The following is a 27,925-nucleotide window of genomic DNA, read 5'->3' as shown; positions in this document are numbered from 1 at the left end:
ATCACACGATGATAAACCACGGTCACAAACCCACTCTGCCACCGAGCCAGCACGGTCACCCACGGGCTTCATGAGCCCTCAGAGTTGACAGTTCACCAACACCGATCCACGAAGGGGGCTTTAGGAAGCAATGGCATCCAGGTGAGGTGAGGAGACCCTCCTGGAGGAAGTGGAGGTGGTGACTGGCAGCCATCAGCAGTCACCCGCAGAACACGAGTGGACTCTGTGAGCTCTCCCTGAGAAGGGGGGAGTGAGTGCAGGGTCCTGCCTGCCCTGCCCCCGGACACTGTGTGCAGAGCCCGTTGTGCTACCAGCCTGCCCCGGGTTAACAGGGGACTTCTCAGACTGCTGTGACCTAGAAGAGAAGTTCTGCCTCAGATTTTCAGATATCGTGCCAGAAGGATAGCAAAAAAGGCATGGCTACCACGCAGTAAACATAGTCCAGAAATGTTTCTTGAAGCATTTCTGAACAGAAATAAGGTCATTATTTTAATGAAGGTTGTTACAAAAAGCAAACCACAGGACAAGAAGCCGAATGATGACATATGGTCCAGTGACCTGAATGTGTGGTGGACTTCTAGTGCCCCACAGTCAGCCGTGGAAAACACATGCTCTGCCCATGCATGGTTTCAATGCAAGAAATCTCTCAGGCGTGTCAGGACAACTTCTAGGCTTCTTTTTCTTCAATATTTGGATCATTTAATACACATACACACACATAGTTATCTCACAATTCAACATTCATATTTTCCATGTCTATTCATATCTCAGTCTCAAATACTAGACAAATCTTCAAGTTCAAGTCTATATTCTTTAGGGTTGCCACAAGAATTCATCAGGCCAGAACTGAGTTCTCCCTTTCCTGAGACATTAAAGTTCAAAGTAAATAGAGATTGGTCTCAACCTAGATAGGCATTCAGTCTTTCTGCAATGGGTTATATTGTAATGAAATAAACTTTATATTAACTAGATTAATATAAATAGTATAACATATAAATGTTAATATAATAACATAATAATGCTACATGCATGTAACAGTGTAATAATAATGTCAATATAGGAACATAAAATATGCTAATATAATATGTATATTTACTGGACTGTATTAATAGAGTTTCATGCTGATAAAAGCACTCTTCTTTCTGTACTTCAGCTAACATTTTATAAATACATTGGTGTCTTCTTGTACTCCAAATCTATATATCTGTTTCTTGGAATGTATATAATTCAAACCCTGCTATATCTAAATTTATAAGAAGCAGAGCAATCAGTAATAACACAACACGTGAGTAAAACCATAAAGGAGACCGTAGTTCAGCTGTCTTCCACGTTCATGTCAGAGGTCAAGCTGCAGGGATGGCTGAAGTGATAGGGAGGCAGCCACATGAGCAAATGGATTGAGCACAAGGCCATGAGTTCAAGTCTCTCACTGCCCAAAGAAAGATAGTCATCCAAAGTGAATTGTCAGAGCTTTGGCCACTGGACTCCTGATGGGCGGTCCTAGGCAAGCCATTTGCAGGAATAACCAAGATTACTGGGTGTGTTAAATAAACTTACTTAGCTTCTCGGGGCAACAGTGGCTCACACTGAGTCCTGGCTCCTCAGGAGACTGAGACCTGAAGGACTGAGCTGCTAAACCAGGCCATGCCTAGACTTTCTACATCTCCAAGTGACCAGCAAAAGGCTTGACGGGAGGTGTGGTTTCCAAGTGGTAGAATGCCAGGCTCGAGTGATCCGCCTTGAAGGACATCAAACTCCTTCCCCTGCTTTTCCCACCCTTTTGTGCTGTGTTAAGCAGGGACGGTAATGCTGACATCTTCCTTTTGATGTGCTTAATCACGTCTACCTCTCACTCGCTTCACTTCCTTTTCCAGAAATGACGTGCAAGCCTCCTTATATTCCAAATGGTGTCTACTCACCTCACAGGATCAAACACAGAACTGAAGACGAAGTCACATATGCATGCAAGGAGGGGTTTTACCCCGCCACGCGGCAGACCGTGGTGAAATGCACCAGAACTGGCTGGGTGCCGGCTCCCAGATGCAGCCGTAAGTGCCACTGGCTCTGGAATGTATTTCCTCTGGACCTGCTTCCTTCCAGGTGCATGAAGCCAGGGGCCTAACAAAAATGAAATCACTCAGATTGCATATGTGAAGTGAGGATTTGGGAAGGCCTTCTTTGCTTTTCAGAGGAGCTGATTATAAATAGGGCCCAAACCACATGGCCGTCTGCTCTAAATACTCCCAATTTCTCATCACTCAAAAATTGCATGTGTATTTGAGAAGTAATGTGTGTGTGTGTGAGAAGTAATGCACCTACTGTCTGGGAAATGTAACTGTAACCCCTCTACACAATACCACGATTATAAAAAATAAACATTTTTTAAAAATCAAAAAAAATGGAAAAACAATGCATGTGTGTATATAGATATCCATTTATCCAATTGAGAAAAAAAGTCTTTCAGTGTGTGAATTAAAACACTGGGGACGTTGAATGTGGTGCTGAGGATTGAACCCAGGGCCTTTCACATACTAGGCAGACAATTCACTGACCAGGCCACCACCCTGACTGTTTAATACTTCATAGGTTGTATTTAACATAGCATCCATTGCACTGCTACAAATTCCTCCTGGAAACAAATATCCTATGTTTTCTTAACATCGTCTTCGTTATCTGCTAGTGTGAATGGCTTGGCTGAGGGGTGGTGAGGCAGAATGCTCACGTGGGGCTCTCCGTGGGATGCTGACATAGGCTGTTGTGGGCTGAAGACTTGGTGGAGCTGTAACGTGGCTTCCTCACAAAGGTTTAGATGCGATGCCTGAGTCTTCTCCTGGGACTCCACCTGGGCTGTTTCACGAAGGCTCATTTCTTTCCAGGCTGCAGTCCTGAGTGAAGGTAGAAAAGGACCAGAAGCCATTTGTAACTCATTCCCACTACTCCTTCTACCATGTCTGCTCTTTAGAAATGAAACATCTCCCCAACATACGACCCAAGCTGAATGTATGCAGGAGAGGAAGCAATGAAAACTCTATTTGGAGGGAGGAAAAAAGGAAGGGCTTTCAAAATTCTTGAAATTCTTACACTTGAGTCAAGAGTATCTCATTTCTGTGATACCTCCTAGCTCCTTTCTAGCTTCCATCTATGATTGAATTCTTCACCTACTAGAACATTATAAAGGTGTACTACACTTACATGGGTTATTTTATAAAGGAAAAATGTAATGATACAATTGATTGATCAATGACCTTTAGTTACTGAGCTTTCTGTCTCCATCCCCAATTGCCTAAAATATGTAGTTTAGAGCATGCCCAAAATGCACCTGTAATCCCAGCTACTCAGGAGACTGAGACATAGGATCCCAAGTTTGAGTTGAGCCTGACATACGTAAGCTAAGCCTGTCTCAACACAAAACTATAGCCAAAGGGATAGGGCTATGGTTAAGTGGCAAAGGTATACTCAGATATCCGTACACACAAAACACATGAATGCGTAAGTAAGCAAGCAAGCAAGTAAGTAAGTAAGTAAATGAGAGTACAGAAGTTATCTATTAATGATAATAAGATATGTGGAATAAAGCCTCCAGTGTTTGTTACAGAAGAACATTGAGGATCAACGTAAATCCTAAATATGTCACCCACATAACAAGGTATACAAACTCTTAAAAAATTTTCTGGAACAAACTAGAAAAAAATGAAGACCCCACTTTTTAAAATCTTTTATGTAAGTGTGGAGGAAAAAGGAAACTCATGTAAAAATTTTATACTATCTCTAGATAGAATCATTCAGCATAAGAGACTAAAAGTACTATTCTAGCATGAATATACAAAGCATTTCTAAATTGTCTCATGAAAAGAGCACAGTTGAGGAAAATATCATATGTACATAATGCAACAATAATGAGTTTAAATTGATCATCAGAATTACTCAGGAAATTATCTTATGCCTCAACTTAAAACTAATTTATAACATTAAAAATGTCATTTTCCAGTTAAAACTAGAATCACACAGGTATCATAATTTTAAACATTTGGCTGTTAACAAGTTGCTCATAGGACATTTGCAGAGTGCCCTGCACAACTTCATTAGCAAACTAACTTCCTTTGCCCTAGAAATGTTAATTCTCTGTGTGTTTTGCATTGATGATAGGAAATAATTCATGGATGAAAGGGTTTGATTGATTAATCTATTGAGTTTTGCTTTCTTGTTCTCTATTTCAAGTGAAACCTTGTGATTTTCCCACAATAAAACATGGCCATCTATACGGAGAAGAGCGACATAAACCATATTTCCCCGTACCTATAGGAAAAGAGTTCAACTATTACTGTAACCACGGCTTTGTGACACCAGTGTCACACTCCTATTGGGGTACTATTTCTTGCACAACAGAAGGATGGAAACCGGAAGTACTATGCATCAGTATGTAAATACCTCTATAATCTTGTAATCCTATCCAAGAGTGAAGAGAAGATGCATGCTTATAAGAAAGAAGTCTAAGTTTGGCATAGTGGCTCATACCTGTATTAATAATCCTAGCTACTCAGAAGGCTGAGATCTGAGGATAGAGGTTCAAAGCCAGCCTGGACTCCACCAAGTCATGAGACTCTTATCTCCAATTAATGTCTAGAAAATGGGAAGTGGGACTATGGCTCAAGGGTAGGGTGGTAGCCTTGAGCTGAAGAGCTCAGGGACAGCACCCAGGCCCAGAGTTCAAGCCCCATGCCAAAAAAAAAAAGAAAATAGAAGGAAAGAAGGAGAGAGGGGGGGAGGGAAGAGAGAAAGAGGGAGAGAAAAGAAATAAGTCTAGCTGGGCATCGTGGCTCACGACTATAATCCTAACTACTCAGAAGGCTAAGATCTGAGGACCACAGTTCAAAGCAGGAAAGTCTATGAGACTCTTATCTCTAGATAACTGCCAAAACCTAGATGTAAAAGTGTGGCTCAAGTGATAGAACTCCACTCTGGAGGAAAACAAAAGAGAACAAGAGGACTTGAGTTCATCGAGCACTGAAAATTACACCAAACAATATATATAACTTATTGTAATTGCAAAGGATAGGCGTGGGGGCATATGCTTCTCATGACACATTCAGGAAGTAGGGACAGGGTTATGAGCTTGAAACCAGGCTGGCTATCTGGAGATCCTGTCTTTAAAGCAGGGGAGGGAAAGGAAGAGCAGTGTTGTCTTTAAAAAGGAAAAATAGTTTTCATGATTATCTCATGAAAAATAAAGACAAAGTCCTCACAAGAATACCTTCATCATTGGCGTATGTTTTAATCTATAAGAACTAGAGCTAAAGAAATAGTATTTGGAAACAAATATTTGGCAGTACTTTTCCTCTCTCTTTGTGTGTGTGTGTGTGTGTGTGTGTGTGTGTGTGTGTGTTGATCCTGTGACTTGATCTAAAGGCCTGAGTGCTAGCCCTGAGCTTTTTTACCTAAGGTTGGCTCTCTACCACTTAAGCCATAGCACCACTTCCAGTTTTCTGGTGGTTAATTGGAGATATGAGTCTCACAGATGTTAGTGCCTGGGCTGGCTTTGAACTGTGATCCTCAGATCTCAGCCTCCTGAGTAGCTAGGATTGTTATCCACTCCTGATTCATTTTTCTTAGTCATATATAAGTTGGGATGCTATGCATCCATACCTGAATATTGTAAAGTCAAATTTTTAATTCAGCATTTTAATCAACTAATATTTCCCCTTTTCTCATGTATTTGCATGTTCCTCAGAACAATGTGAATATGGTTATTTGGAAAATGGAGACAATGACCGTTGGGTAAGGTTCTATGTACAAGGTCAGTCTGTACAGGTTCCATGCTACTCTGGCTTCAGTCTTTCCAATGGACAGAACATAGCCACATGCACAGAGAACAGCTGGGAGCCTCCTCTCAAATGCATCCGTGTCAGTAAGTAAGCCCGATAGCTTTCTAAGATGTGCCCACATTAACCATGCCAAAGGGCACAGACCCTGTGCTTCAGCTTTGCCAGGACATGTAAATGGATCTCTCAGTTGCTTGACAAGTATTCCACATGACAAATGAATCTATTGAGGGGCGTTGAGCCCGTGGCACCATACATATTTGAATGCTGTGTTTGTTAAGTCAGAACATCCCTTACCCGTGTGACTTAAACCACCATAGAAACCCAGTGTACAACAGAAAATAAATGAGGGTGGAGCCGGCAGTGCCCGTGGCATTTTCCATGGGTGATAGAGATGTTTCCACGGAATGGCTACTGGTCTCAGAATGTCTCACAGGGGTGTGACTAGAAGTAGTTTCAGGGGACTTTGTCCTGTCCTGCTTGTACCAATAAGCATTTATGCAAACAGCTCCTTGGGAAAGACTGGCTGGTATCACAGATAAATAGTTGCACAATAAATGGCTAGCCAATAATAGAGTGCTGTGCTTCTTGATCAATTCTGTTATTATTAAATGGGTTAGCAACTGGAGACACCAGTTATTGGCAGTTCATTTTAATCTATCTTCTTGGAGGTTTGTCATCCAGTGTAGGTGTCAGGAATCCGCAGTATGACTGTCCTTCCGTCATATATCTTGCATAGGTGTTCGTTTTTACGGCTTGCATTTTATCCCTAATACTTACCATGCATAATGAGTGCATCTGTTATTTTTTGATGTTCAATGGTTTGAATTTCTCTTTAGTTCACTTTTTTATTCTAAAAGTTATAATAGTTTACCTTGCTTTTCCATGGCTTTAATTGCTTGATTGAAAGGACTTTTAGGCATGATAATAATCGTATTTTTCTTTTATAAAAATGGCAAAACATCTAACCTCACCCTAACAACTTGATATGTAGCTCACTTCACAGTTTTACTAAGTAAAATTTTAACATCACTGTTTGTTTATTAATATAGATTAACTATAATGATACAGATTGTTTTAGCATAACACAGGTGCCGCATAGATAGGTCGGTAGGTGAAACACAATGACAGAAGAACCAAAACTTGTTGAATGTCTTACTATATTGAATTATCACATTGTATATTTGTATTATATTATTATTGTATTAGAAGTCAACCTCAATGAACTCAAACCCACTTAACAGATGAGGAAACTGAGGACTCAGAGCCAGTGTTCTCACTTCTACACATGTTGAGGACACTGAGCATGGGACAGGGACTTCCTTGGTGCTAGGGATATGAACGGTAAGGAGAACATCACACCTGCACTCAGGAGAACCTGAGCCAGGAGAGTGGAGAGTAAATCTCAACCACCCCAGTGCTTGGATTACAGGCATAAGTCACAAACCCCCAGGTTTCTTTGACACAATGACCTGAGTGGGTATGATTACTCCAGGTTTTCACCTATGACTGTCTCCTTATTTTCTTGCCTTGTGCTTTTATAGGTGAGAATCTTTATAAAACATTATTGAACATGTGTTTGTCTTTTCTTTGTTCCTTTCCCTTATAGAAAGGTGCTCAAAATCAGAGATAGAAGTCAAGAATGGGTTTCTTTCGCAGACAGACTATACATATGCTGTAAATAAACAAACAGAATACAAGTGCAAGCCAGGATACATCACTGCAGATGGAAAAACGTCGGGAACTGTCACGTGTCTGCAGAGTGGCTGGTCAGCTCAACCCTCATGCATTAGTGAGTTATCCCACATAATCGATCAAAATCCTTCCAATACACTGTCGTTTAATTCCACTCGTTCTTCAGGTGGCGTATGGGATTTTGTTGGGGAGGGAAGGTGTATGTTGGGTGGGGGTTCCCTTTAAGATTAATTTTTAGTACAGTGGCATATCAATACATATTTGCCTTTTTTCTTTTTAAAGGCATCCATGATTTAGAAACTAGTTAGACAGCTGAGTGTCCCATGCAAACTCAAAACTTCCACAACTGTTAGTGTCTTGGCCTGAAGGTGAAAGTGTTTGCTCCTACTTGGAAACGTCACATTCACCTGGCACATTGTATATACACTTATTTGTTGACTTGAAATAGGAAAGGGAAGGGGGGGAAACGAGATGATTGCGAGGGGGTGGGAGAAGGGAAATGGGGACAAAAACATGAGACGTGTTATCAGTGTGAGAGAAGTAATGCACCTTCTATCTGGCGAATAGAACTGTAACCCCTCTATACATTACAATTTTAAAAAGATACTGGTACACGGTATATAGTTTCAGAGGAATTTAACTTTTATAATTGGTATTTGATACCACAAGGTTAATGTACTTCAGCCCACTTAGAAAACCTGCATCAACAACTAGATGTTGGAAAACAAGTCACGTTTCTGAACGTCACCAGCTTTTTGCTGGGTTAAAATTTTTTCTGCAATCCTATCTAGAAATGAATGAAGATTTCTGTAAGACTGATTTGCTGTTTCTATTATTTGTCAGAACACAGTGCTGCTTTTAAAGTGCTGTTTAACACACATTGTATGAATTTGCTAATTAAGCCATTTCCATTGTCTTGCTGCTTGCATTTCTTCACTTTCTATGCTTATTGCAGGGTCTAGATAAAGAAAATGTATGATAAAATGTATCCTCATACAAAACTTACTTTGAACCAAATCACAATCAATATTCCATCATAAGACTTTCTTATTATCAAAGAAGTATGTCTTACATAATAAATTCATTGATTTTGTAATTCCATTAACCAACTTTTTTCTTTTGTCACAACAGGTAAAGTTTATTACATTAATAAGACAAAATAATGTTACAGCTGCATAAAAATGTAATATCCATCCATAATGGCCTACTTACTTTAATCCTAGTATGGAATAAATACCTAAATATGACTGAATTGAGAAAAACATCAATAGTTCCAGAGAGTTTAGGTGATATGAAAATGTTTTTCATTTATAGTATTTTATGGTCATTGATAGATATCTTAATGTAATTAACATAATACAATTTATGTTACATACAGTACATATGACAATTTATACTCCATAATAACTCTGTAGTAACAAATCTGTTCTATAGTACTTAATTTGTTAGCATATGCTAATCAGTAAAGCCTTCTGGTCTTAATATGGAAATGACTCAGACTCTCCCTCGAAGTCCAGTAGGAATGAAATTCTCGATTTTTTTGTGTTAGAATTTTGTGATAAACCAGTACTTGAGAATGCCAGATCCAAAAATAACGCCTCGTGGTTCAAACTCAATGACAAGTTGGACTACGAATGTGATGTCGGATATGAAAACAGAAATAAAAGAAGCAGAGGTTCCATCCAGTGTGGACCTCAAGGATGGTCAGAGGCGCCTTCCTGCTACGGTAAGTACCCTTTGTGTTTTCCGGAATGTTTTTCCACATTATAAAACAGATTTTTATGTGTTCTAATTTGAGCATTTAAAATGTTTCTTCTGGAGATTTCTGCAAACAATAATAATAATAATACATTCAAAGTCTTCTTTTTGCTGATTGAATGTATAGGATGTGATTTAGTATATGTGTGTTGCTTTGAAAGCCCAAGATACTAATGTACTTTCAAAAGAATTCATTAGCCAAGCATGCTGGTACACAACTCTGGTCTCAGCATTCAGGAGGCTGGGCCAGAAGGTTATGAGTTTGAGACCAGCCTGGGCTATAGAGCAAGGAGATTGCCTCAAAACAAAACAAGCAAATGAACAAATGCATTAAATGGGGCTCCATGGCCGTATATAACATATAGTTTGGGTTGGAGTATAATGGCTTTTGTTAGTTTGAAAGTAGGAGGTTTTATGTGATTGAAAACCGGAAACTCACTGCCAAGTTATGGTTGGTCACAGCTTCTCTGTTTCTGCTTGACTGATGTCTGTCACCTGGAGAGTTAAAATGTATAGATCCCAAAGCAACTCTTTGCTCTCTAACTTTGGTAACTCGTGAAAAAGAAAATCAGTAAAAAGCAGTTGCATTGGCAGCTTACTAGTCAGGCCAGAGGAGTCCTGACGTCCTTCTCTTCCTGGGTGAACCATGGATTCCGGGGTATGTGAAACCCAGCATGGCTCATCCTGCAAGGAAAAGTTTAGGTTTGTCCCCTCTGCACCTACTTCCTTGGTTCACGACAAATACGAAAGTCAATCAGGCAATGATTGATTCTGTATTTTTCTTTTCCTTTTTATTCTTTCTTAAAAAAAAAAGAAAGAGAATGTAAGATTCCCAAAATGGGAAAATTCTTACGTGCTGAGCCCAAGAAAGAAAAATATAAAGTTGGAGACGTGCTGAAATTCTCCTGCCAGCCTGGACTTATAAGAGTCGGGCCGGATTCTGTGCAGTGCTACCACTTTGGGTGGTCCCCGAACATCCCGGTGTGCAAAGGTGAGTGTTTCCTACCATGGAGACCTGCAGCTCTGAACAGCAGCCTTTCCTTTTTCCTCTTAAGTCCTCTGTCATCAGCAGTAGATGCATAGCCCCAAGCATTGCGAGGTGCATGCGTGAAGGACGTGTGGACCCATTTACTAAGTGAATCACCAGTTGTTTCTGGAAATACACATTGGGAGTTCTAACACCTGCAAACATGGCGGCTCAGTGGACAGATTTGTTTCTTTTCTCAATGTGCACACTCCCACTATTAATACTGCAAACAAGCCATACAGCGTGGGACTTATATCTGGCTTTGCTGAGCATGCCTAAGAAACTGTATTAACGCAGCAGTGTATATTAGTGAATCAAAGTAAAATGTATTTCAGCAAACACCTGCCTCAGTAATGATGCTTTTTCAAAAGAGCCTTATAAAACATTACCTTAGATTATAAAAATGAGTGTATTTACGTGTGTGTGTGTATGTGTTAGATGACAAATTTTCCTGCATCCTGAAAACATCTAGATTGTTCAGCATATTTTAAGCCTTGAATATACTTCTAATGCTATTTCAGCCAATATAATATGAATCCAAATACAAATGTGTAACCAAATGCAAATAATATAACTCAACATTTGGTTCCAGCACGAATGAAATGCAAATATTCTTTTTAACAAAGCAGACTGTAATAAATTATGTGACTTGTCGATTTTTCAAAAGAAAAATATTTCATTACACTGGCTTTTAAAGTGGTGAACGAAAGCATGCAGCCATCACTGACTCAGTCCTTCCACTGTAGATACGGTCCAGCCCTGCGGGCCTCCTCCTGAGCTCCACAACGGGGAGATGAGAGGAGCGTTGGGAGAATACAGACATGGCCATATGGTGGAATACACGTGCAACTCTAGATTTCTCATGAAGGGACCAGAGAAGATTCAGTGTGTTGATGGAACATGGACAAGCTTGCCGACATGCATTGGTAATTAAAAATATGAATATTTGTTTTTCCTGGGCACCAGTGACGAACACCAGGCTGAGATCTGAGCAGCCAGTGTAAAGCCAGTCCAGGAAGACAAATCTTAAAGACCATTACTTCCAATTAACCAGCTTTGAAATAGGAAAGGGAAGGGGGAAAACAGGATGACTGGGAGTGGGTGGGGAAAGGGAAAGTGGGAGAAAAACATGGGAGGGGTATCAATGTTCCACTACCTGACCAATGTATGGTAACCCCTCTATACATGACCCCGACAATGAATTTTTAAGAATTAAATTTAAAAAAAATTAAGAAATGCTAGAAAATAAATTAAAATTTTTTTAAAAAATAGAAAAAGTGGAGGTGTGGCTCAAGAAAGCCCTCCTTGAGCAAAAAAGTCAAGTGAGAGCACAGGCCCTGAGTTCAAGCCCCAGTGCTTAAACCATTTTATACTCACTTGAGCATAAGCATGATGACTTAATCATGAGCACATTCTCATGAAATGTTCCCAGAGGAGACGAGAATATGCAGGGAGATTCCTGAGATTTTCCACGGCCTTGCCCAGCCCTCAGAGCCTCCCTTTCACCATGGGGACACAGTGGAGTTCCAGTGCATGGAAGACTTCGTCATAATTGGGCAGAAGGCAGTCACATGCAAGAGCGGAGCATGGACCCAGCTTCCTCAGTGTGTTGGTGAGAAAATCCTCTTTAAGCCTCTAATGAACACTTGCATGATCAAACCATTTACATGTCTATATTCAAGTTAGTGGTATTCTTGAGTCTAGGCTTAACGAAAAGGAATCCAGGAAAGGTTTATTTTTGTAAGTCAACATATCAACAGAAGAAAAGTAAAAGCTTCCAAGTTCGAATTTTGCATTTCTGCCATGAGATTCATATTGTTTATCTTACCAGTTGTCAATTCAGATTCAGCTTATAAGCTGTTATATTATTAAACTACGAATTCCAGTTACCAAGAAAATGTGAACGTTTTATCTAAATATCCTGGCGGTTTTCAGATCTTGGAAAGCAAAAATACACTGAAAGAATAGTCTCTTTTAGGAAGCATTATTCTCTCAAAGCTTCTTCATAAAAATCATTTGATCATCCTTAGCTATACAAAGGAGGCGCCATATAACAAAGTAGTTTATGAATGCAGTGCATCTCGAGCAGTGTCAGCCCTTCAGCATTCTCAGCCCCCTGCAGCCCTTGCTCTCATTCTCTCCCCCATCCTCCTTAATTTGTCTAACCCTTCCCCTGTCGCCACCCCTTCTGGGATGTACCCATTTTCTGGTATTGATTTTGATTGGATTTTGACCTAGTCTTTCTAAAAAGGTTATATTATTTGAACTCTCCATAGAGTCTGTTATATTTCAGTTCATTCATTTGTAACCATCAACATACCACTCAACCTATTTACTTATAATTTTATAGATACATTCTGTTTGCCACAAAAAATTAGGGAAATGGTTCACTCTGTTTCTCTGGGTCTCAAGGATCAGATTCATTGAGATGTGGCAAAAGATGGGCCCTACACTATTGTATTCTGCCAGACCTATCATTCAGGAAGCCTGGGCTGAAGCAAATCTCACGAGAGATTTCACTCGGCTCAAGGGTCATCCTGCATCTCTGATTCATTACTTGTGGGAAGGATGGAGGCTTGTGTTTGTTTCTCTCTTGGCCTGAGTTATTTCCCAGGGTACCCTGGGTCTTCAGGGAATCTTTGGTACCCAGTCTCATTCATTCACTGGATTTCTAGACATCAATTGCAGGAACATGCAGTCCCTGAGCCTAGAGATATGCCTTCTTTGTTCAGGGGATGTCTGATTGATACACAGTAAACATTCAAGAAGAGTTTGTCAAATGAACGTTAACATACTACTTATCAACCCTTATCTTACTTCCTTTTGTGGAACATACTTTTTTGTGTATCAAAAGCACTGCCTCCAGTCTTTTCCAACCTAAGCTCCATCTTTTGCCTTTTCTGGTTCAACAAGTAAGTTCAATGCATTTCATAGGGGCTAAACTTCCAAGCTCAAATCAGACACGAATACTCAACTTTTCACACTGTCTTCTAACAACACAGCATGTACATCGATGGTCATTTCTTCTTCTCTAGGAATTTCCCTTCCTCTAGTGAGTTTTCTGCCTCTGCTCAGCACCACATCGCCTCCTTCCAACATGGAGAAACTGGACTGCGATTGTTCCTCCAGTGATACTTGGTATTTTCCACTAATCCAGCTTCCACAGGCTTTTAGTATGTTTACTTTCCCAGTGAACAATGGTAGACATTATCATCAGTGCCCTTGACAGGGGCTTCTCCCGTCCCCGACTCCTACAGAACATCTGGTTTTTGTCTTGCTCGACAACCAGAACCTGTCCAAAGTAGGAGACAAATTTCCAGTTTTCTAGTGCGTTTTGAATTTACCTATGTCATTTTTCCCCCCATGATTGGCTCACAGTACCATTACAATGCTTTAGTTGGCTGCTTACCTTTCCTTTCTCTCTTCACTTTCATGAGACTCAACTTTTCAAATTATTAATAACAACCATTCACATAGACCAACACTGACATTTTCTCAGATTCAGAAAGAACTCTCACATTCACTAAGTAATGAAAGTATCTGGTATATTTAAATCTTTTCTGGTTCATATTTAACTCATAGAAGAAATAGTATTAATTTTATTGCTATGACAGAATAAGGTTATTGAATTATAGGATTATCTGGCATACAAAATAACTTCTTACAGCTTTAACCAAGAATTTAAAGAGAAAACATCATGCTTTTAAGAACCCAACTTCCTGCTGGATGTCAGTGGTTCAAACCTGTAGACGCTGGTATCTACAAGATCTGCCCCACCTGGACAGAAAAACCCATGAAATTCTTAACTCGGCTAACCAGCAAAAAGCCAGAAGCAGAGCAGTAGTTCCGTTGGTAGAGGGTCAGTCTTGAGCAAAAACAGCCCAGTGAGAGCTTGAGGCCCTAAGTTTACGTCCTAGTAGGCAAAGAATCTGATTTCTCATTCTAGGTCTCTGTCTCTATTTCCCTCTCTCTCTCCTCTTACTTTTCCCCTTTCTTTCCCATCTCTGTCTCTCTGATGGACATATAAAAACATCTGTTCAATTATCCATATACCATACATCTTAGATATAGTTTTCCTATTATGTGACTTCTCCTTAAAAGGTGCATTCTATCCCCATAAAAAGTTTTATTATTTATAATCCTACTTTATAATTGTGGGTTCAAATATGTGGGTTCAAATAACAGTGGTATTTATAATCAGGAAAATTTCCGAGATCAAAATTATACAATAAATTAAGTCATGTGATGATTGTGTACTGTATCCACTACCTGAGAAAGCAAAAATTATGTTCTTCCAGCATAAAACATCTTCAGATCATATGTTGCGCCCAACATTTCAGGTGCACGTGGTAGGATCAGGGACATTTGGGTCATGTCAAGGCATCCATCACTGTTGCAGTAGAATAGACCTCACGGCTCCATCTTGTGTGATTGATGGCTGGCTTCTTGTAATTGAACTCTTCATGGAAATACTTTCATTGTTACAGCAAGAGAGAAACTGGAGAAGTGCAGAAAGCCCAGGTCTGTTATACCTGTGGCAGGTCATCTAGAAAATCAAGAGTATCCTCATGACTTCGTCCTAAGTTACAGATGCCGTGGGAAGCAAGAACATTTACACTCAGTCTGTGTGAATGGAAGATGGGATCCTGAACCACAATGCCCAAGTAAGCTGACTTTCACCCTCTCTAAACTGCATCAGCTTGTTCCTCGTCTGCAAAAGCAGTAGTTTCATGCCCGGTTTAAAAAATAATAATAATGTAGCTATTTATTCATAGAAATACTTTCTAAACACAAAGACAACTTAGAAACTAATCACTGTTTCTAAATTCTAATTGCATCCTATTTGTTAGGTACTTGTGGTAGAAAAACACAAGCATAGGAACGGCAAGTCAACGTCTAGACAGATGAACTCATCATGAGGAAGTCCTGATGTTTCCGTTTCCTTTCTTATTTATACATGCTTATGTATGTTTCTGGGTGTCTTATGTATATATCACTAATAATCCATCTTTGTAGTCGTGCATCAGTTTGTTTCTAGCCTTGAAATCTTGACAAGCTGCAATACAGAGGTAATCTTTTTTATCGTAATTAATAGAAGGGTTACAGTTATATTCGCCAGACAGAAGGTGCATTACTTCACATTTATACCCCCTCTCATGTTTTTATCCCCATTTTCTCTCCACCCCCTCATCTTGTTTTCCCCTCTCAATTCTGTACAGACACAGACCTGAGTCAATAAAAGGGCCCCTACCCCTCTGCTAACTGTAACCACACTGGGTTATATAAGCATTAGCTTGGGCGCATGCCATTTATATACTCCTGAAAAAATGCAAGCACATTAGTAAATGTGCTTCATAAATTCTTCATAAACATCACAATTGACCAAGAGTTAATAACAAATTCATTATAATATATAATATATATTCCTTTTGCTAGTTAGCTTTAACTGGTACAATTATCTCAAAGGCTTTAATCTGATCCTGAAATATTTTGGTCACAGATATCTGCAAAAAGACCCTGATATCACTTTTATTTATTTGTTATTAGAAGGGCAAGTTAAGTTAAAATATCACAAAGACTAGGAATAAGTAGGTAAGTCTTATATAAAAGTCATTAAAGACAAAGTAAGGATAATTGGAAAAAAGAAAAACTACTGAAAATGGCCAGGGAGATAAGAATAGATCCTATTAAAACCACTATGCACGTTAAAAAGAAGTAAGACGGAAACACCGAACATGAACGACCCGCGTAGGATTCGTGGTTGGGGAATTCCTCGTCCGTGAACCTGTGCCTTTGTAATGAGGACGTGCGATGTCTGTGCTTCCCAGAGCCCGAGGGAGCCCCCTGCGCGCCTCCCCCGCAGATCCCCCACGCGCAGGCCCTGGACACCACCGTGAACTACCCTCACGAGGGCAGAGTGTCCGTCCTCTGCCTCGAAAACTACATGGCCAAGGAGCGAGACGAGATGCTGTGCCTGGACGGGAAGTGGGAGTCCCTGCCGCGCTGCGTGGGTCAGTGTCCTGGCCGTCTGCGCTCCCCAGACGCGTGGGTCAGCGCCCTGGTCCCCGTCCTCCCCAGACGCGTGGGTCAGCGCCCTGGACCCCGTCCTCCCCAGACGCGTGGGTCAGCGCCCTGGTCCCCGTTCTCCCCAGACGCGTGGAACAGCGCCACCCGCGTCTGCGCGGGGTCAGGGAAAGTCGGATCCAGGCGGGACGCGCGCCCCGTGGGAGGAGAACGGGTCCGCGGAGGTGGCCGTGGCCTCTCCCTGGCGGCTGTCCACGCCCCCCCCCCCCCGCTGCCCCAGCTGGCTGACCGCGGGGTTTCCCTGCTCCGCTCTAGAGAAGATCGGCTGCGCCCCGCCCCCCAGCGTCGACCACGGAGCCCTCCAGCCCGGAGCGGGGGCAGAGCCGGAGCACGCAGCCGGACCTAGGCCCTACAGGCACGGCACCGAGCTCCGATACGTCTGCCAGGACGGCTTCCGGCTGTCAGGGGAGGAGGGCACGCGCTGCCACCTGGGGAAATGGACCCCGCCGCCGCCGCAGTGCGTGGGTAAGCGGCGTCCCAGCTGGGGACACGCGGAGCGGGGACCTGGGAGGGAACCGCGGAGCCTTGAGAACGCAGTCGGTAGATGCGCGGAACCCGGGGCTTGAACCCAGGGCCGCGAGCGCGCGAGGCCGGCACTCTATCCCCAGCCCTATAAACATCGCTTCTCTGTTTTACCATGAACATACTTTTTATTATTATTATTATTTGTAGAGAAACCTCAGGTTTGTTTTCTGATTTTCTGTGCTTATTCACAGTTCCAAGTGCTTTTTTTTAAAGTTGGTTATTGTTTCCTGTAAGTAGTTAGTTTTCATTTAACAAAGCCGTTTGTGAAGGCAAGATGTTTCAATCCTAATTGAGTCAATCCTAATTCGGTCCGCTTTATTGATCAGTGACAGAATCAGTTTTAAATAAATGGGAAAAACGCAGCGGGGAGTGCACTCGAATTTGCTCAGACTTCAAGCTCTGCGATAGTTTTAAATACTTTTCCCCACAATGTCTCTTCAAATTCTTTATAATGTACGGTGCTTTTATTGAGATTATCAGTGCTTTACCAGGAGGTGGGGTTCACATCTGTTATCCCAGCGACCCGGGGCACTGAGATCTGAAGATCATGATCCAGAACCAGTCCCAGCAGGAAAGCTCACCAATGACTTCTCAGCTGTTTTAGTAATTCCCAGAACTGCGAAATATGACCCTGGCAGGTTGACTTGGGTTTGTGACTGACTGAAACTCAGGTTGGGTTTGTCATGTTGTTTTTAGGACTCCCGTGTGTGTCTCCACCTTTGATAGAGAATGGTATGGTGTCTCACCATGAAGACACCTATCAGTTCCAAGAAGAAGTCACTTACAACTGCTCTGAAGGCTTTGGATTTGAGGGACCTTCATTTGTTAAATGCATCGGAGGAAAATGGTCTACCCCACCAAGATGCATAAGTACAGTGCATTTCCGTTTTTTCTGTGTTAGACAACCCAGCTGGCAGTGTAAATGATGCCTGTAAGAAGGTCGAGGTGAAGCTGGGTGCAGTGGCTCACGCCTGTCATCCTAGCTACTCAGGAGGCTGAGATCTGAGGATCAAGGTTCAAAGCCGGCCCAGGCACAAAAGGACCTGAGACTCTTATCTCTAATTAACCTCTAGAATGAGAAGTGGGGCTTGGCTCAGGGGTAGGGTGGTGGCCTTGAGCTGAAGAGCTCAGGAACAACACCTAGGCCTAGAGTTCAAGCCCCATGACCCACAAAAAAAAAAAAAAGAAGGTATAGGTGATTCTAGAATGTCCTAAAATTTCTCTTGAAGGCCCTGGATTCTGGCAGGGAATTTGTTGTAGATTTTTATATGAGTTATTTTTACTATTTGACATTATGAGCAAAACTACTTCATTTTCACATCTCTAGTGTGAACATTCAACATCTCCTCAAATAGATTCTTGATTTTTGTCTCCAGTGCTTTAGCCTGCCTAGCCCCAACTAACTAATCGCATTCAATTTGTGAGTAATTTATTAGCAATTTCACTACTAGTGCACATTTCCTAAGAATTTTAAGCAATTATTATAAATAACTTACATGTAACAGAAACAAAAATCTAGGGATCAAGTATGGAGGGGAAATCCTTTAAACATAAAAGTGTGATGTCAAACAGCACAAGAAGTATGAGTTCTTCAGGCATCCAGTATCATTCTTCACTTACACTTTGAATAAGTCGAGGTCAATGTAAGTTGAGTTCAGTATAACTAAGTCACAACTGGGACCATATTCTGGTAAGTTATAAGAAATCTGTTGGGGGCTGGGAGTTTGGCCTAGTGGTAGAGTGCTTGTCTAGCATGTACAAAGACCAGGGTTTGATTCCTCCGTACCACATACATAGAAAAAGCAGGAAGTGGTGCTGTGGCTCAAGTGGCAGAGCTCCGGCCTTGAGAAAACCCAAGGACAGTTCTCAGGCCCTGAACTCAAGCCCCAGGACTGAAGGAAGAAAGGAAGAAAGAAAGAAAGAAAAGAAAGAAAGAAAGAAAGAAAGAAAGAAAGAAAGAAAGAAAGAAAGAAAGAGAAAGAGAGAGAAAGAAAGTGAGAAAAAAAGGAAGGAAGGAAGGAAGGGAGGGAGAGAGGGAGGGAGGGAGGGAGAAATCTACTATATAGGAATCATTGGATCTACACGTAGATATATTAGTTCTGCATATTATTTTATAATGTAAGCATTAGGTATTGTGTGCTTCAGAGTTACAGAAACACAGCATCTTCTTTTCTCTCTCCAGGAACAGACTGTTTTGACCCACCCAGATTCAATGTTGCCATACTTGCAGAACCAAAGAAGGCCTTGTACAGGTCAGGGGAACAACTGACTTACAAATGCCCCCCATCCTACCAGCTGAATGGATCCAGTACTGTGACATGTATTAACGGCAAGTGGATCGGAAGGCCAACGTGCAAAGGTACTTTGATAGACCTTTCCTAGCTCCACCCCATGCCACACTCTTGCAATCCCAGCTACTCTGGACGTTCAGTGCGGAGAATCGTGGCTCATAGCCAGTCCAGGCTGAAAAGTCTGTGAGATTCTAAATCTCCAATTGACTGTCAAAAAGCTGGACTTGGAGCTATAGTTCAAGTGGTAGAGCACCAGCCTGGAGCCAGAAAACTTACAGACAGCTCCCAGGCCTTGAGTTCAAGTCCTAGAACTGGCACCCCCACAAAACCTCATTTATTAAAGTGATATAGGAAATACCTACTTCCTAGGGCACTTTAAAAATCATTAAAAATGGGTATAGACGTATTTTTCAGGCAAAACAAAGATTTATCTTTAAAATAAGAGTGCAATTGCATTTCTAGTGGTTAATCCCATAGCTCAATAGTTCTCAAAGCGTGGTCCCTGAACCAGCATCGTCATCCTCTTCCTGTTGTCAATGAAAATCCCTAAGCTCATTTTAGACCTACAGAATAAAAGGTAATCAATAAGTAGGATCGAAACTATTTTAATGCCATCTTGTTTTGGAAACTTTTGCTATTGACTCATTAATTATATACCTAAACTCTACTGGATTCTACATTGTGTATTCTAGTCTCATTAAACAATAATAGATGATTAAAGAGTTGTTTTTACAGTTATATTGTATTTTTCTGGTATTTTCCTTGTGTCATCAACTAGAATTTTTTGTATCATCCTCCCCACCTTTTTAAACTATCGTATTCTTTAATAGCAACCTTAAGTCTTTTATTATTCCCCAAATAAATACTTCTGTGTGTTATTTTTTTTTTTTGCCTGTCTTGAGGCTTGAACTTAGGGTCCAGGCATTGTCCTTGGGCTTTTTCAAGGCTAGTGCCCTACCACTTGAGCCACAACACTGCTTTCGGCTTTTTCTGTGAATGTGGTAACAAGGAATTGAACACAAGGCTTCCCTCATGCTAGCTAGGCAAGCACTCTACCACTAGGCCATGCTCCTGGCCCTTTGTTACAAGGAGCAAAATTAGAATTAATAATCAAAGTGCTTGAAAACTGAAGACAGAGACCATAGATTTTACTGATTCTAGCTTTTTAAAAACTTTCACAGTATTTATAGAACTTGTAATATTCATGTCGCTAAACTACAAAGAGAAACATCCAGGAAGGTTTTATCTGAACTCTTCTTGAAAATGGAAACAAATCTATCCATAATGTGTTGAAAGATGGCAAGGAGATTTAAAGATCCCAAAATTTTATTTCACAAATAAGCCTGTAACGTCCTTGATATTACAAGTTAATTTATTTTAAAAATACAAAATGAGCACCAAGTGGAGATACTGTCATTGTACTTCTATTTAGATAATTCCTGTGTGGACCCACCCAGAGTGGGGAATGCTACTATGGTATCTAAGCAGATGGATAAATACCCATCTGGTGAAAGAGTGCGCTACGAATGTAATGAGCCCTTTGAGCTATTTGGGGAAGTAGAAGTCATGTGTCTGAATGGAACGTGGACAGAGCCCCCTCAGTGCAAAGGTACAGTGCCCACTTCCCCAGGGTTTGCCTGTTGGAAAATACACTGTGGATAAAAGAAAAACAAAGCGACATGATTCTTGCTGAAAAAAAAATTTCCAAATCCAGATGAAATAGTATGGCTGAATTCTTTATTCTTCATGTAACTGGAGCCTAGAATGATGTATTACTTTTTAAGAAAGATGAAGATGCAAGTGAAAGGTAAAATTGCAACCAGGGAAAATCCTTCCTTTTAAATGCTAAGACATTGTTGTTTCTTGAAAGATAACTGTGTAAAAGATAGGTTGCGTAGGTTTAACAGTCCTCTAAGATATCCAGTTGGGGATGTAGGGATGTAGTCAAACAATGGATGATGTAATGTGATATAAATTTGTTCATCCTCCTTGTGTCAATTCAGTTCGAATGACTTAGGTCATCAGACCCTGAGGTAGAATTGACCATATATTATATACATATATATATCTGGGCCCTTAACCATTCAAACTCCAATATGGAATGTTCAGAAAAGATGAAAAACCAACATTGGAGATATTGTATCATCCATTTACATTTTTTCATATATTTTTATTGTAATTAATAAACGGGTCATATTATATTCATCAGATAGAAGGTACATTACTTCACAAATATTGATACCCTTTCTCATGTCCTGTTTCCCATTTCCCCTCCACCTCTCCCCCCTCACAACTTGATTTCCCCCTTCCCTCTCCTATTTCAAACAACCAATTAAGCATATATAAAATATATCAGATAACAAGGTGAAATATTGTAACAATCCTTGATGTACTATGTTATCCATTTACATTTTTAAAATTAATTTTTGTACAGTGTTTTTGAATCTTTTACTTTTATCGTATCCATTGTATTAACTGCTGTTCAAGTGAATTTTATATTGTCAGGAGAAAAACCAACAATGGAGATATTCCGTCATCCATTTGCATTTTTAAAAATTAAATATGACTATTATTTTTTTGTCTTATGTTACTTTGATTATCTCTATCTTTTAATTGTTGTTGATGAGGTGAATTTTCACATTGACAGTAGGTAGTTGGGTCTTGTTTATGTCCATTTTGCCACTTGTGTTTTGATTGGTAAATCAAAACAGTTAGAGCGGTCATTTGTTGGTTTGTTTTAAGCAATCCTATTTGGATTGATGTTTACTCTGACTTTAACAGCTTCCCCAATCTACCATTTTCCTCTTGTTGCTCTGGGGATTATCATAGCCACACAATAATGTAGATTCTCCAAATGCACCCATGTTTGGAGAACGCTGTTTCTGTGGGCAGTGGCGTGTATTTTACCCCACAGTGGAAGGCTAGAAATACATGGTATGTATTTATGGACATGCCACTCGAGAAGCCTCATCATATACATTATATACAGTGAGCATCTAGTCATAAAGGTAGTGACTTCTGGAGAGAAGCTGCCTTGGCTGTCCCAGACTGTCTTCCTGCAGGCCTGCATTCTGAGGATGAGGTCCCAGGCTGCAGACTGGAGCTGGGCCATCCTTCCCTTCCCCTTCCTGGGGCCCCCGTGGTCACGATCTGGGGGTGTTGTCAGCCCGCGCCCGGATTGCGTCCTCTCCATAACGCCCCCCCACGGTGTCCTAGATTCCACGGGGAAGTGCAGGACCCCCCCGCCCATCGACAACGGCGACATCACCTCCTTCCCGCTGCCCGCGTACCCGCCGGACGCGTCGGTTGGGTACCAGTGCCAGTCTTTGTACAGGATGGAGGGAAACCAGAACATCGTCTGCAGAAACGGAAAGTGGTCGGAGCCGCCCCGCTGCCTGCGTGAGTACTGGACGCCACGCGTCTCCCCACGCGCGGGGCCCCTCTCCTCCTGCCCGGCCAAGGGGACAGTGGCAGGAGAGACCCAAGAGGGGCGGCGGTGGCGGGAACAGGGAGTCCCTGGAGGCTGATGGCATCCCAGTTCCCTTCGCCAGCCTTTGCTCCCGCACACTTGCTTTCCAGCCTCTCGGGGTCACTGGTCCCCATTCAGGTCCAGGCTGTGTGAGTGAGTGAGTGTGCGTCCATAATACTAAATCACACCTAACTCCCGCAGTGGAGAGGAAGAGTTCCTTTGTTCTACAAGCTCATCAGCACGTGCTAGGTTTTAGTTTTTTGTTTCTTTTACAAAAATAATAACCCTTTTAAGTAGCTGGTGTGATGTTCTGTCGTGATTTTTCGATTTCCCATTCCTTCACAGCTCATTTTCTCCACTTGGTATTTTTTTCCCCTATATTTCTTGGTGATTTGTATCTCTTTTGCTAAATTGCTTGTTTAGATCAATTTCCCCAATTGCTAATTGGACGACTTGCATTTTTGCGAAGAATAGTTGGATTCGTTGCATAATCTGGATACTAACCATCTGTCGGATGAATAGCTAACAAATACTTTCTCCTGTCCAGTCAGCAGTCCTTTTATTTTAGTCCTTGTTTCCTTCGTTTGCAGAAGCTTTTTCGTTTGAAGGGGTTCCATGAACCCATTTCTGATTTTGCTTCTTGAAGAGTTTCCCCCAAGAACATCTTTTTGTACATTTACTTCTAGGGTTACCCTTAGGTCCTAGATCTATCTGGAGGTGAGTGACTGTTTTCCTGGTGAGAGCAGTCAGGCCTCTGTCACGTGGATATCTAAGTACCCAGCATTCTTTATGGAAGAAATGGCTCTTTCTCCAATGACTCTTTTAGAAAGTTGGTCAAGAATTAATTGCATAAAGATTAATAGGTATATTTCCAGATTCCATTCCACTGCTTGTCTTTCTTTCCTGTAGTCTGCATGCTGTTGCATTGATCCATCTGTCATGAATGTCAGTGTCATGTTGTTTTGGATATCTGGAAATGAAGAACTGTGATGCCTCCAACTTAACATCTTCTGCTCAAAATTCCTTTGGCTATTTGGTCTTTTACGGTTTTCTATGTGAATGTTAAGATCGTTTTCTTTAGTCCTCTCATCATTGGAATTTTGTGAAGTATGGCAACCAATCTGCAATCTACTTCACGTATCATGGACACTTACCATTATTAATTCTTCTGATCCATGAATATAAGAGTGCCTCTTATTTTTTGTTGTTTTTCTTGACTCTTGGTTTCTTTCATCAGTTCACGTAAATTTCATGGATATATCCGGCTGCGGGCATGCTTTTCAGTCCTTGTGAATGGAACTGCTTTCTTTCCCAGCAAACTCATTACCTATTTCTAGAAAAGAATCAATTTCTTTTGGCTATTGGATTTTGATACCTTTTTATCTTACTGGTTTTGTCAGCATCTCTTAAGTCTTAGTGGAGGGTAAAATTTTTGTGTCATCTCTGAGCAGGAACACTTTGTCCCTTTCCTACTTGTTTGCTTTTTTTCTCCCTGACTGCTTTAGTAAAACTGTAGAACACCACTGGGTGTTCTCGATCTTAGAGGAAGCACTTCCAGCTTTTCCTCATAACGAATGGGGAAAAGCCCTTGTGGTGCTGAGGCTCGAACCCTCTACGCTTACATCGCACTGGACTTTCATGATGAAAGAATGTTCACTTTTACGTCATCTCTTTTGTGCATCTATTGAGATCATCACATACTCTATTATTCTGTGGATGTGACCTTTGATGTTCATTGCTTTGCATATGTTGAGCCGTCTGGGACTGAATCAAGTTGATTCTATCAACTTGAAGGATTCGTATGAGTCTCTATGGAAGTGGATTTTCTAGCACCTGTATGACATTCTGTGTGCTTTGCCCATCAAGGTTTTGTTCTCAACCTGCTGTGGCTGCTGTGGTTGTGTCCTGATCTTGTTTGGTAACAAGGTAACACAGGCATCATTCTGACCATTCTGACTATGATTTGAAAAGAGATGGCATGAAATCCTCAAGACACTGGGGAAAAAATGAACAGTAAAGCCATCTGGCTTAGAGCTTTTCTTTGTTGGGAGCCTTTATTACTCTCATTTCTTGGTGAAATCAAGAGTTCATTCTTTCAAGCACTTTACCACTTGAAACATGCTTCCATCCTTTTTGTTTTATTTATTCTTCAGGCAATCTCACATCTTCTCCCAGGACTAGACATACACTATAATCCTCCCATCTACCACTTAGCCAGAAGTACTAACGTAACCACTCTGGGCCCTTGTGGATAGAGATGTGATCTCAATAACTTTTTGCTGGCTGTGAGCTGTAATCCTCACAGTCTCCATCTCCTGAGAAGTTGGGATTACAGGTGTGAGCTAATTTGCCCAGTCTGATCAAAAGCTTAAACAGTAACAGCCATGGTAGTTTCTAGATTGAAAATCTAGATTATGCATTATGTGACTAAGACACAGGAATACCCATTAAACATCTAATTTTGACATTATTTGCTATTTCTATCTTTATTTCTAACTCAATATTTTGACAAGTTGCTTAGGAAGGGATTTGAGAAAGAATTCCTGAAGCATATAAAATGTTGTAATTAAATATTTAATAGTCTCTGGAGAAGAATTGTAATATTTTATGATCATTTTTTTCTTTAGATCCATGTACAATATCAGAAGAAATTATGGCAAAACATAACATAGTTTTCAAGTGGACAGGAAAGAAAAAGCTTTATTCTCAATCAGGAGAACCCGTTGAATTTTTGTGTAAATATGGATTTCATCCAGGATCAGCAGAACTTCGTGTGACCTGTCATGATGGTCACCTGGACTATCCCACTTGCATAAGACGTTACTAAAGGTCTGACTATAACCAGGCACCAGTGCACTCACCTGTCTTCCAGCCTACTCAGGAATCTGAGATCTGAAGATCGTGGTTCAAAACCAGCCCAGGAAGCAAAGTCTGTGAGACTCATGTCTTCAACTAACCACCAAAAAGCTGAAGTGGAGCAGTGGTTCAAGTGGTGGAGTGCTAACCTTGAGCAGAAAACTACATGGATAGCATCCAGGTCCTGAGTTCAAGCCCCAGAACCAGCACCAAAAAAAATGTGTGACTGTAAAATAGGCACTTTTATACAGCAATTGTTATTATCCAGTCAGGTGTCAATTTTATTTTTGAAATATTGTTTAGCATACCTCTGTTCAGAAAAATGAATTTTTGCTCTCTGTGGCAATGAATTTGGAATCTGAATCTGAGACTCCATTGTCATACTTTGCCAAAGATTGTCTTCAAGCCTTATGAACCAAGATGCTACATCTCCTCTTCATAACACACTGTATCAAGAAATTAGATGTAAATAGTTCAGTGATTGCCTTTGCCTATCACTCTTCTTTCTCCATGTTCTTGAAACTGTTCCACAAAAAATGAAAGAGCACTGGTTTCCATCTTCAAAATTATATCACTTCGCCCACACTTAGAATCTGGACCAAGTTACAAGTTTATTACATGACTATACTACTTTTGTTTAGAATAAAACAATGTGTTTTGCGATTATGAAAAGCCTGGTAATTGACTGTCAATTCAATGTGTGTTAGCATTTTCCTGACAGAAAAAATCTAGGCATATTAATGGAGGCCTGATTGCCAAATCACCAACTTACCCCATCTCATCCTTCTCCATGGCCAGGAAACAAAAATTTCTAAATTATGGCACTTGAATTTGGGCCTCCATAGCCTAATAGAAGATAAGATAAAAATGAGACAGTCTACTCTTCTTAGAAACACTCAAGACAGACTCCCCTGCCCAGAATTAATTAATTTGCTTTGAATTAATTTGCTTAGAAAAATAGTCTGCTTGGGCCGGGAGTTTGGCCTAGTGGTTAAAGTGCTTGCCTAGCATGCATGAAGACCCGGGTTCGATTCCTCGGTACCACATACATAGAAAAAAGCCGGAAGTGGTGCTGAGGCTCAAGTGGTAGAGCTCTAGCCTTGAGAAAGTCCAAGGACAGTGCTCAGGCCCTGAGCTCAAGCCCAGGACTGGCAAAAAAAAATAGTCTGCTTATGTAGCCCTGAAGGTCAATGAGATACTCACTAAATCATATCTCTATATTTCAAAATATGTAATACAACAGTCTCAGTGAGGTACAAATTCATTAAATTTCACCAAAAGGACTGAAATTCTGAGGAAATTGTTAAAGCAAATTGAACCATATTTAGAATGGTTTGTATGATTCTTATTGTTTACCACTTGGATCTTTTAATTAGAAATTACTGTTATATAAATTCAAGCAATCTCTGTAAAGATCTTGTGAACACATTTTACCAGTTCAAATCAGCAGCAAGACATTAATTTTTTGGTTTATGAAGTAAACTGACAATAAGGTTATACTTCTTTACCTTTATTTCTAAGTTCCTATTAGACTCAAATTTCAGAGCTTAACTGCTGAAAGCAATAGTTTTCTGTCATTAAAAACTGATGGCTTGGAGCCAGGAGTTTGGCCTAGTTGTAGAGTGCTTGCCTAGCATGCACGAAGACCCCGGTTCGATTCCTTAGTACCACATACATAGAAAAACCCAGAAATGGTTCTGTGGCTCAAGTGGCAGAAGTGCTAGCCTTGAGGAAAAAAGCTCAAGGACAGTGCTCAGGCCCTGAGTTCAAGCCCCAGGACTGGCTAAATAAATAAATAAATAAATAAACTGATGGCTTATCTTCATTTTCTGACATTTTATCACATTTGGAATCATTTGAGGACTCCACTTGAATAATGTTTATCATATGTATAGTTTTATTTTAAAGGTATTGTACATGGCATGGGTTAGTAAATGATTGCCCATGCATACATACACCAAGGTGCTGTTTAAAATGCAAGCTCATATTCGTCTCCTCAAATATAGCAGTCTATGGTGAAATATACTGGGCAGGAAGTGACTAGATGAGCCCCAGATGCTGGTGATAAGAACAGAGGTGAGACAGCATGTCAACCCTGAGGCAAGATAAGAGGCAGGACAAAAAGCGTGGGCAGAAGATTGGAAAAAGAGAACTTGGCATAGAGAAGAATTCTACACATAGAAGAAAAAAGGATATATAATCACAAAAGTTCAGGAAATAGTAAATCCTGTTAGGAAAGCATAAAAGAGACGAAGCTGTGGGTTCAATTCTTCAGTACTACATACACAGAAAAAGCCAGAAAATGATGCTTTGGCTCAAGTGGTAGAGCGCTGGCCTTGAGAAAGCTCAAGGCCAGTGCTCAGGCCCCGAGTTCAAGACCCAGGATTGGCAAAAAAAAAAA

General features: G+C 40.8%; 1 protein-coding gene across 1 annotated transcript in view; it reads left to right on the top strand.

Annotated features, from left to right (window-relative positions):
• The window catches only part of LOC150058591 (complement factor H-like), a 46,501-nt gene extending 19,252 nt beyond the window's left edge, over nucleotides 1-27,249 (top strand). The window contains exons 7-22 of the mRNA XM_090341473.1: nucleotides 1,875-2,048; nucleotides 4,219-4,416; nucleotides 5,729-5,905; nucleotides 7,429-7,611; nucleotides 9,064-9,240; nucleotides 10,087-10,263; nucleotides 11,046-11,225; nucleotides 11,732-11,911; nucleotides 14,787-14,963; nucleotides 16,128-16,310; nucleotides 16,639-16,848; nucleotides 17,605-17,778; nucleotides 19,091-19,267; nucleotides 20,632-20,808; nucleotides 22,416-22,598; nucleotides 25,296-27,249. Of these exons, the coding sequence (XP_090197599.1) occupies nucleotides 1,875-2,048; nucleotides 4,219-4,416; nucleotides 5,729-5,905; nucleotides 7,429-7,611; nucleotides 9,064-9,240; nucleotides 10,087-10,263; nucleotides 11,046-11,225; nucleotides 11,732-11,911; nucleotides 14,787-14,963; nucleotides 16,128-16,310; nucleotides 16,639-16,848; nucleotides 17,605-17,778; nucleotides 19,091-19,267; nucleotides 20,632-20,808; nucleotides 22,416-22,598; nucleotides 25,296-25,495 (2,927 nt within the window). The 3' untranslated portion in view covers nucleotides 25,496-27,249. The remainder of the gene's footprint in view (nucleotides 1-1,874; nucleotides 2,049-4,218; nucleotides 4,417-5,728; nucleotides 5,906-7,428; nucleotides 7,612-9,063; nucleotides 9,241-10,086; nucleotides 10,264-11,045; nucleotides 11,226-11,731; nucleotides 11,912-14,786; nucleotides 14,964-16,127; nucleotides 16,311-16,638; nucleotides 16,849-17,604; nucleotides 17,779-19,090; nucleotides 19,268-20,631; nucleotides 20,809-22,415; nucleotides 22,599-25,295) is intronic.
• The last annotated feature ends 676 nt before the right edge of the window (nucleotides 27,250-27,925 follow it).

This window comes from Megascapheus bottae, chromosome 10, assembly GCF_031878675.1.
Source record: "Megascapheus bottae isolate mThoBot1 chromosome 10, mThoBot2.hap1, whole genome shotgun sequence".
NCBI lineage: Eukaryota > Metazoa > Chordata > Mammalia > Rodentia > Geomyidae > Megascapheus > Megascapheus bottae.
This window is presented reverse-complemented; position numbering and strand designations above follow the sequence as displayed.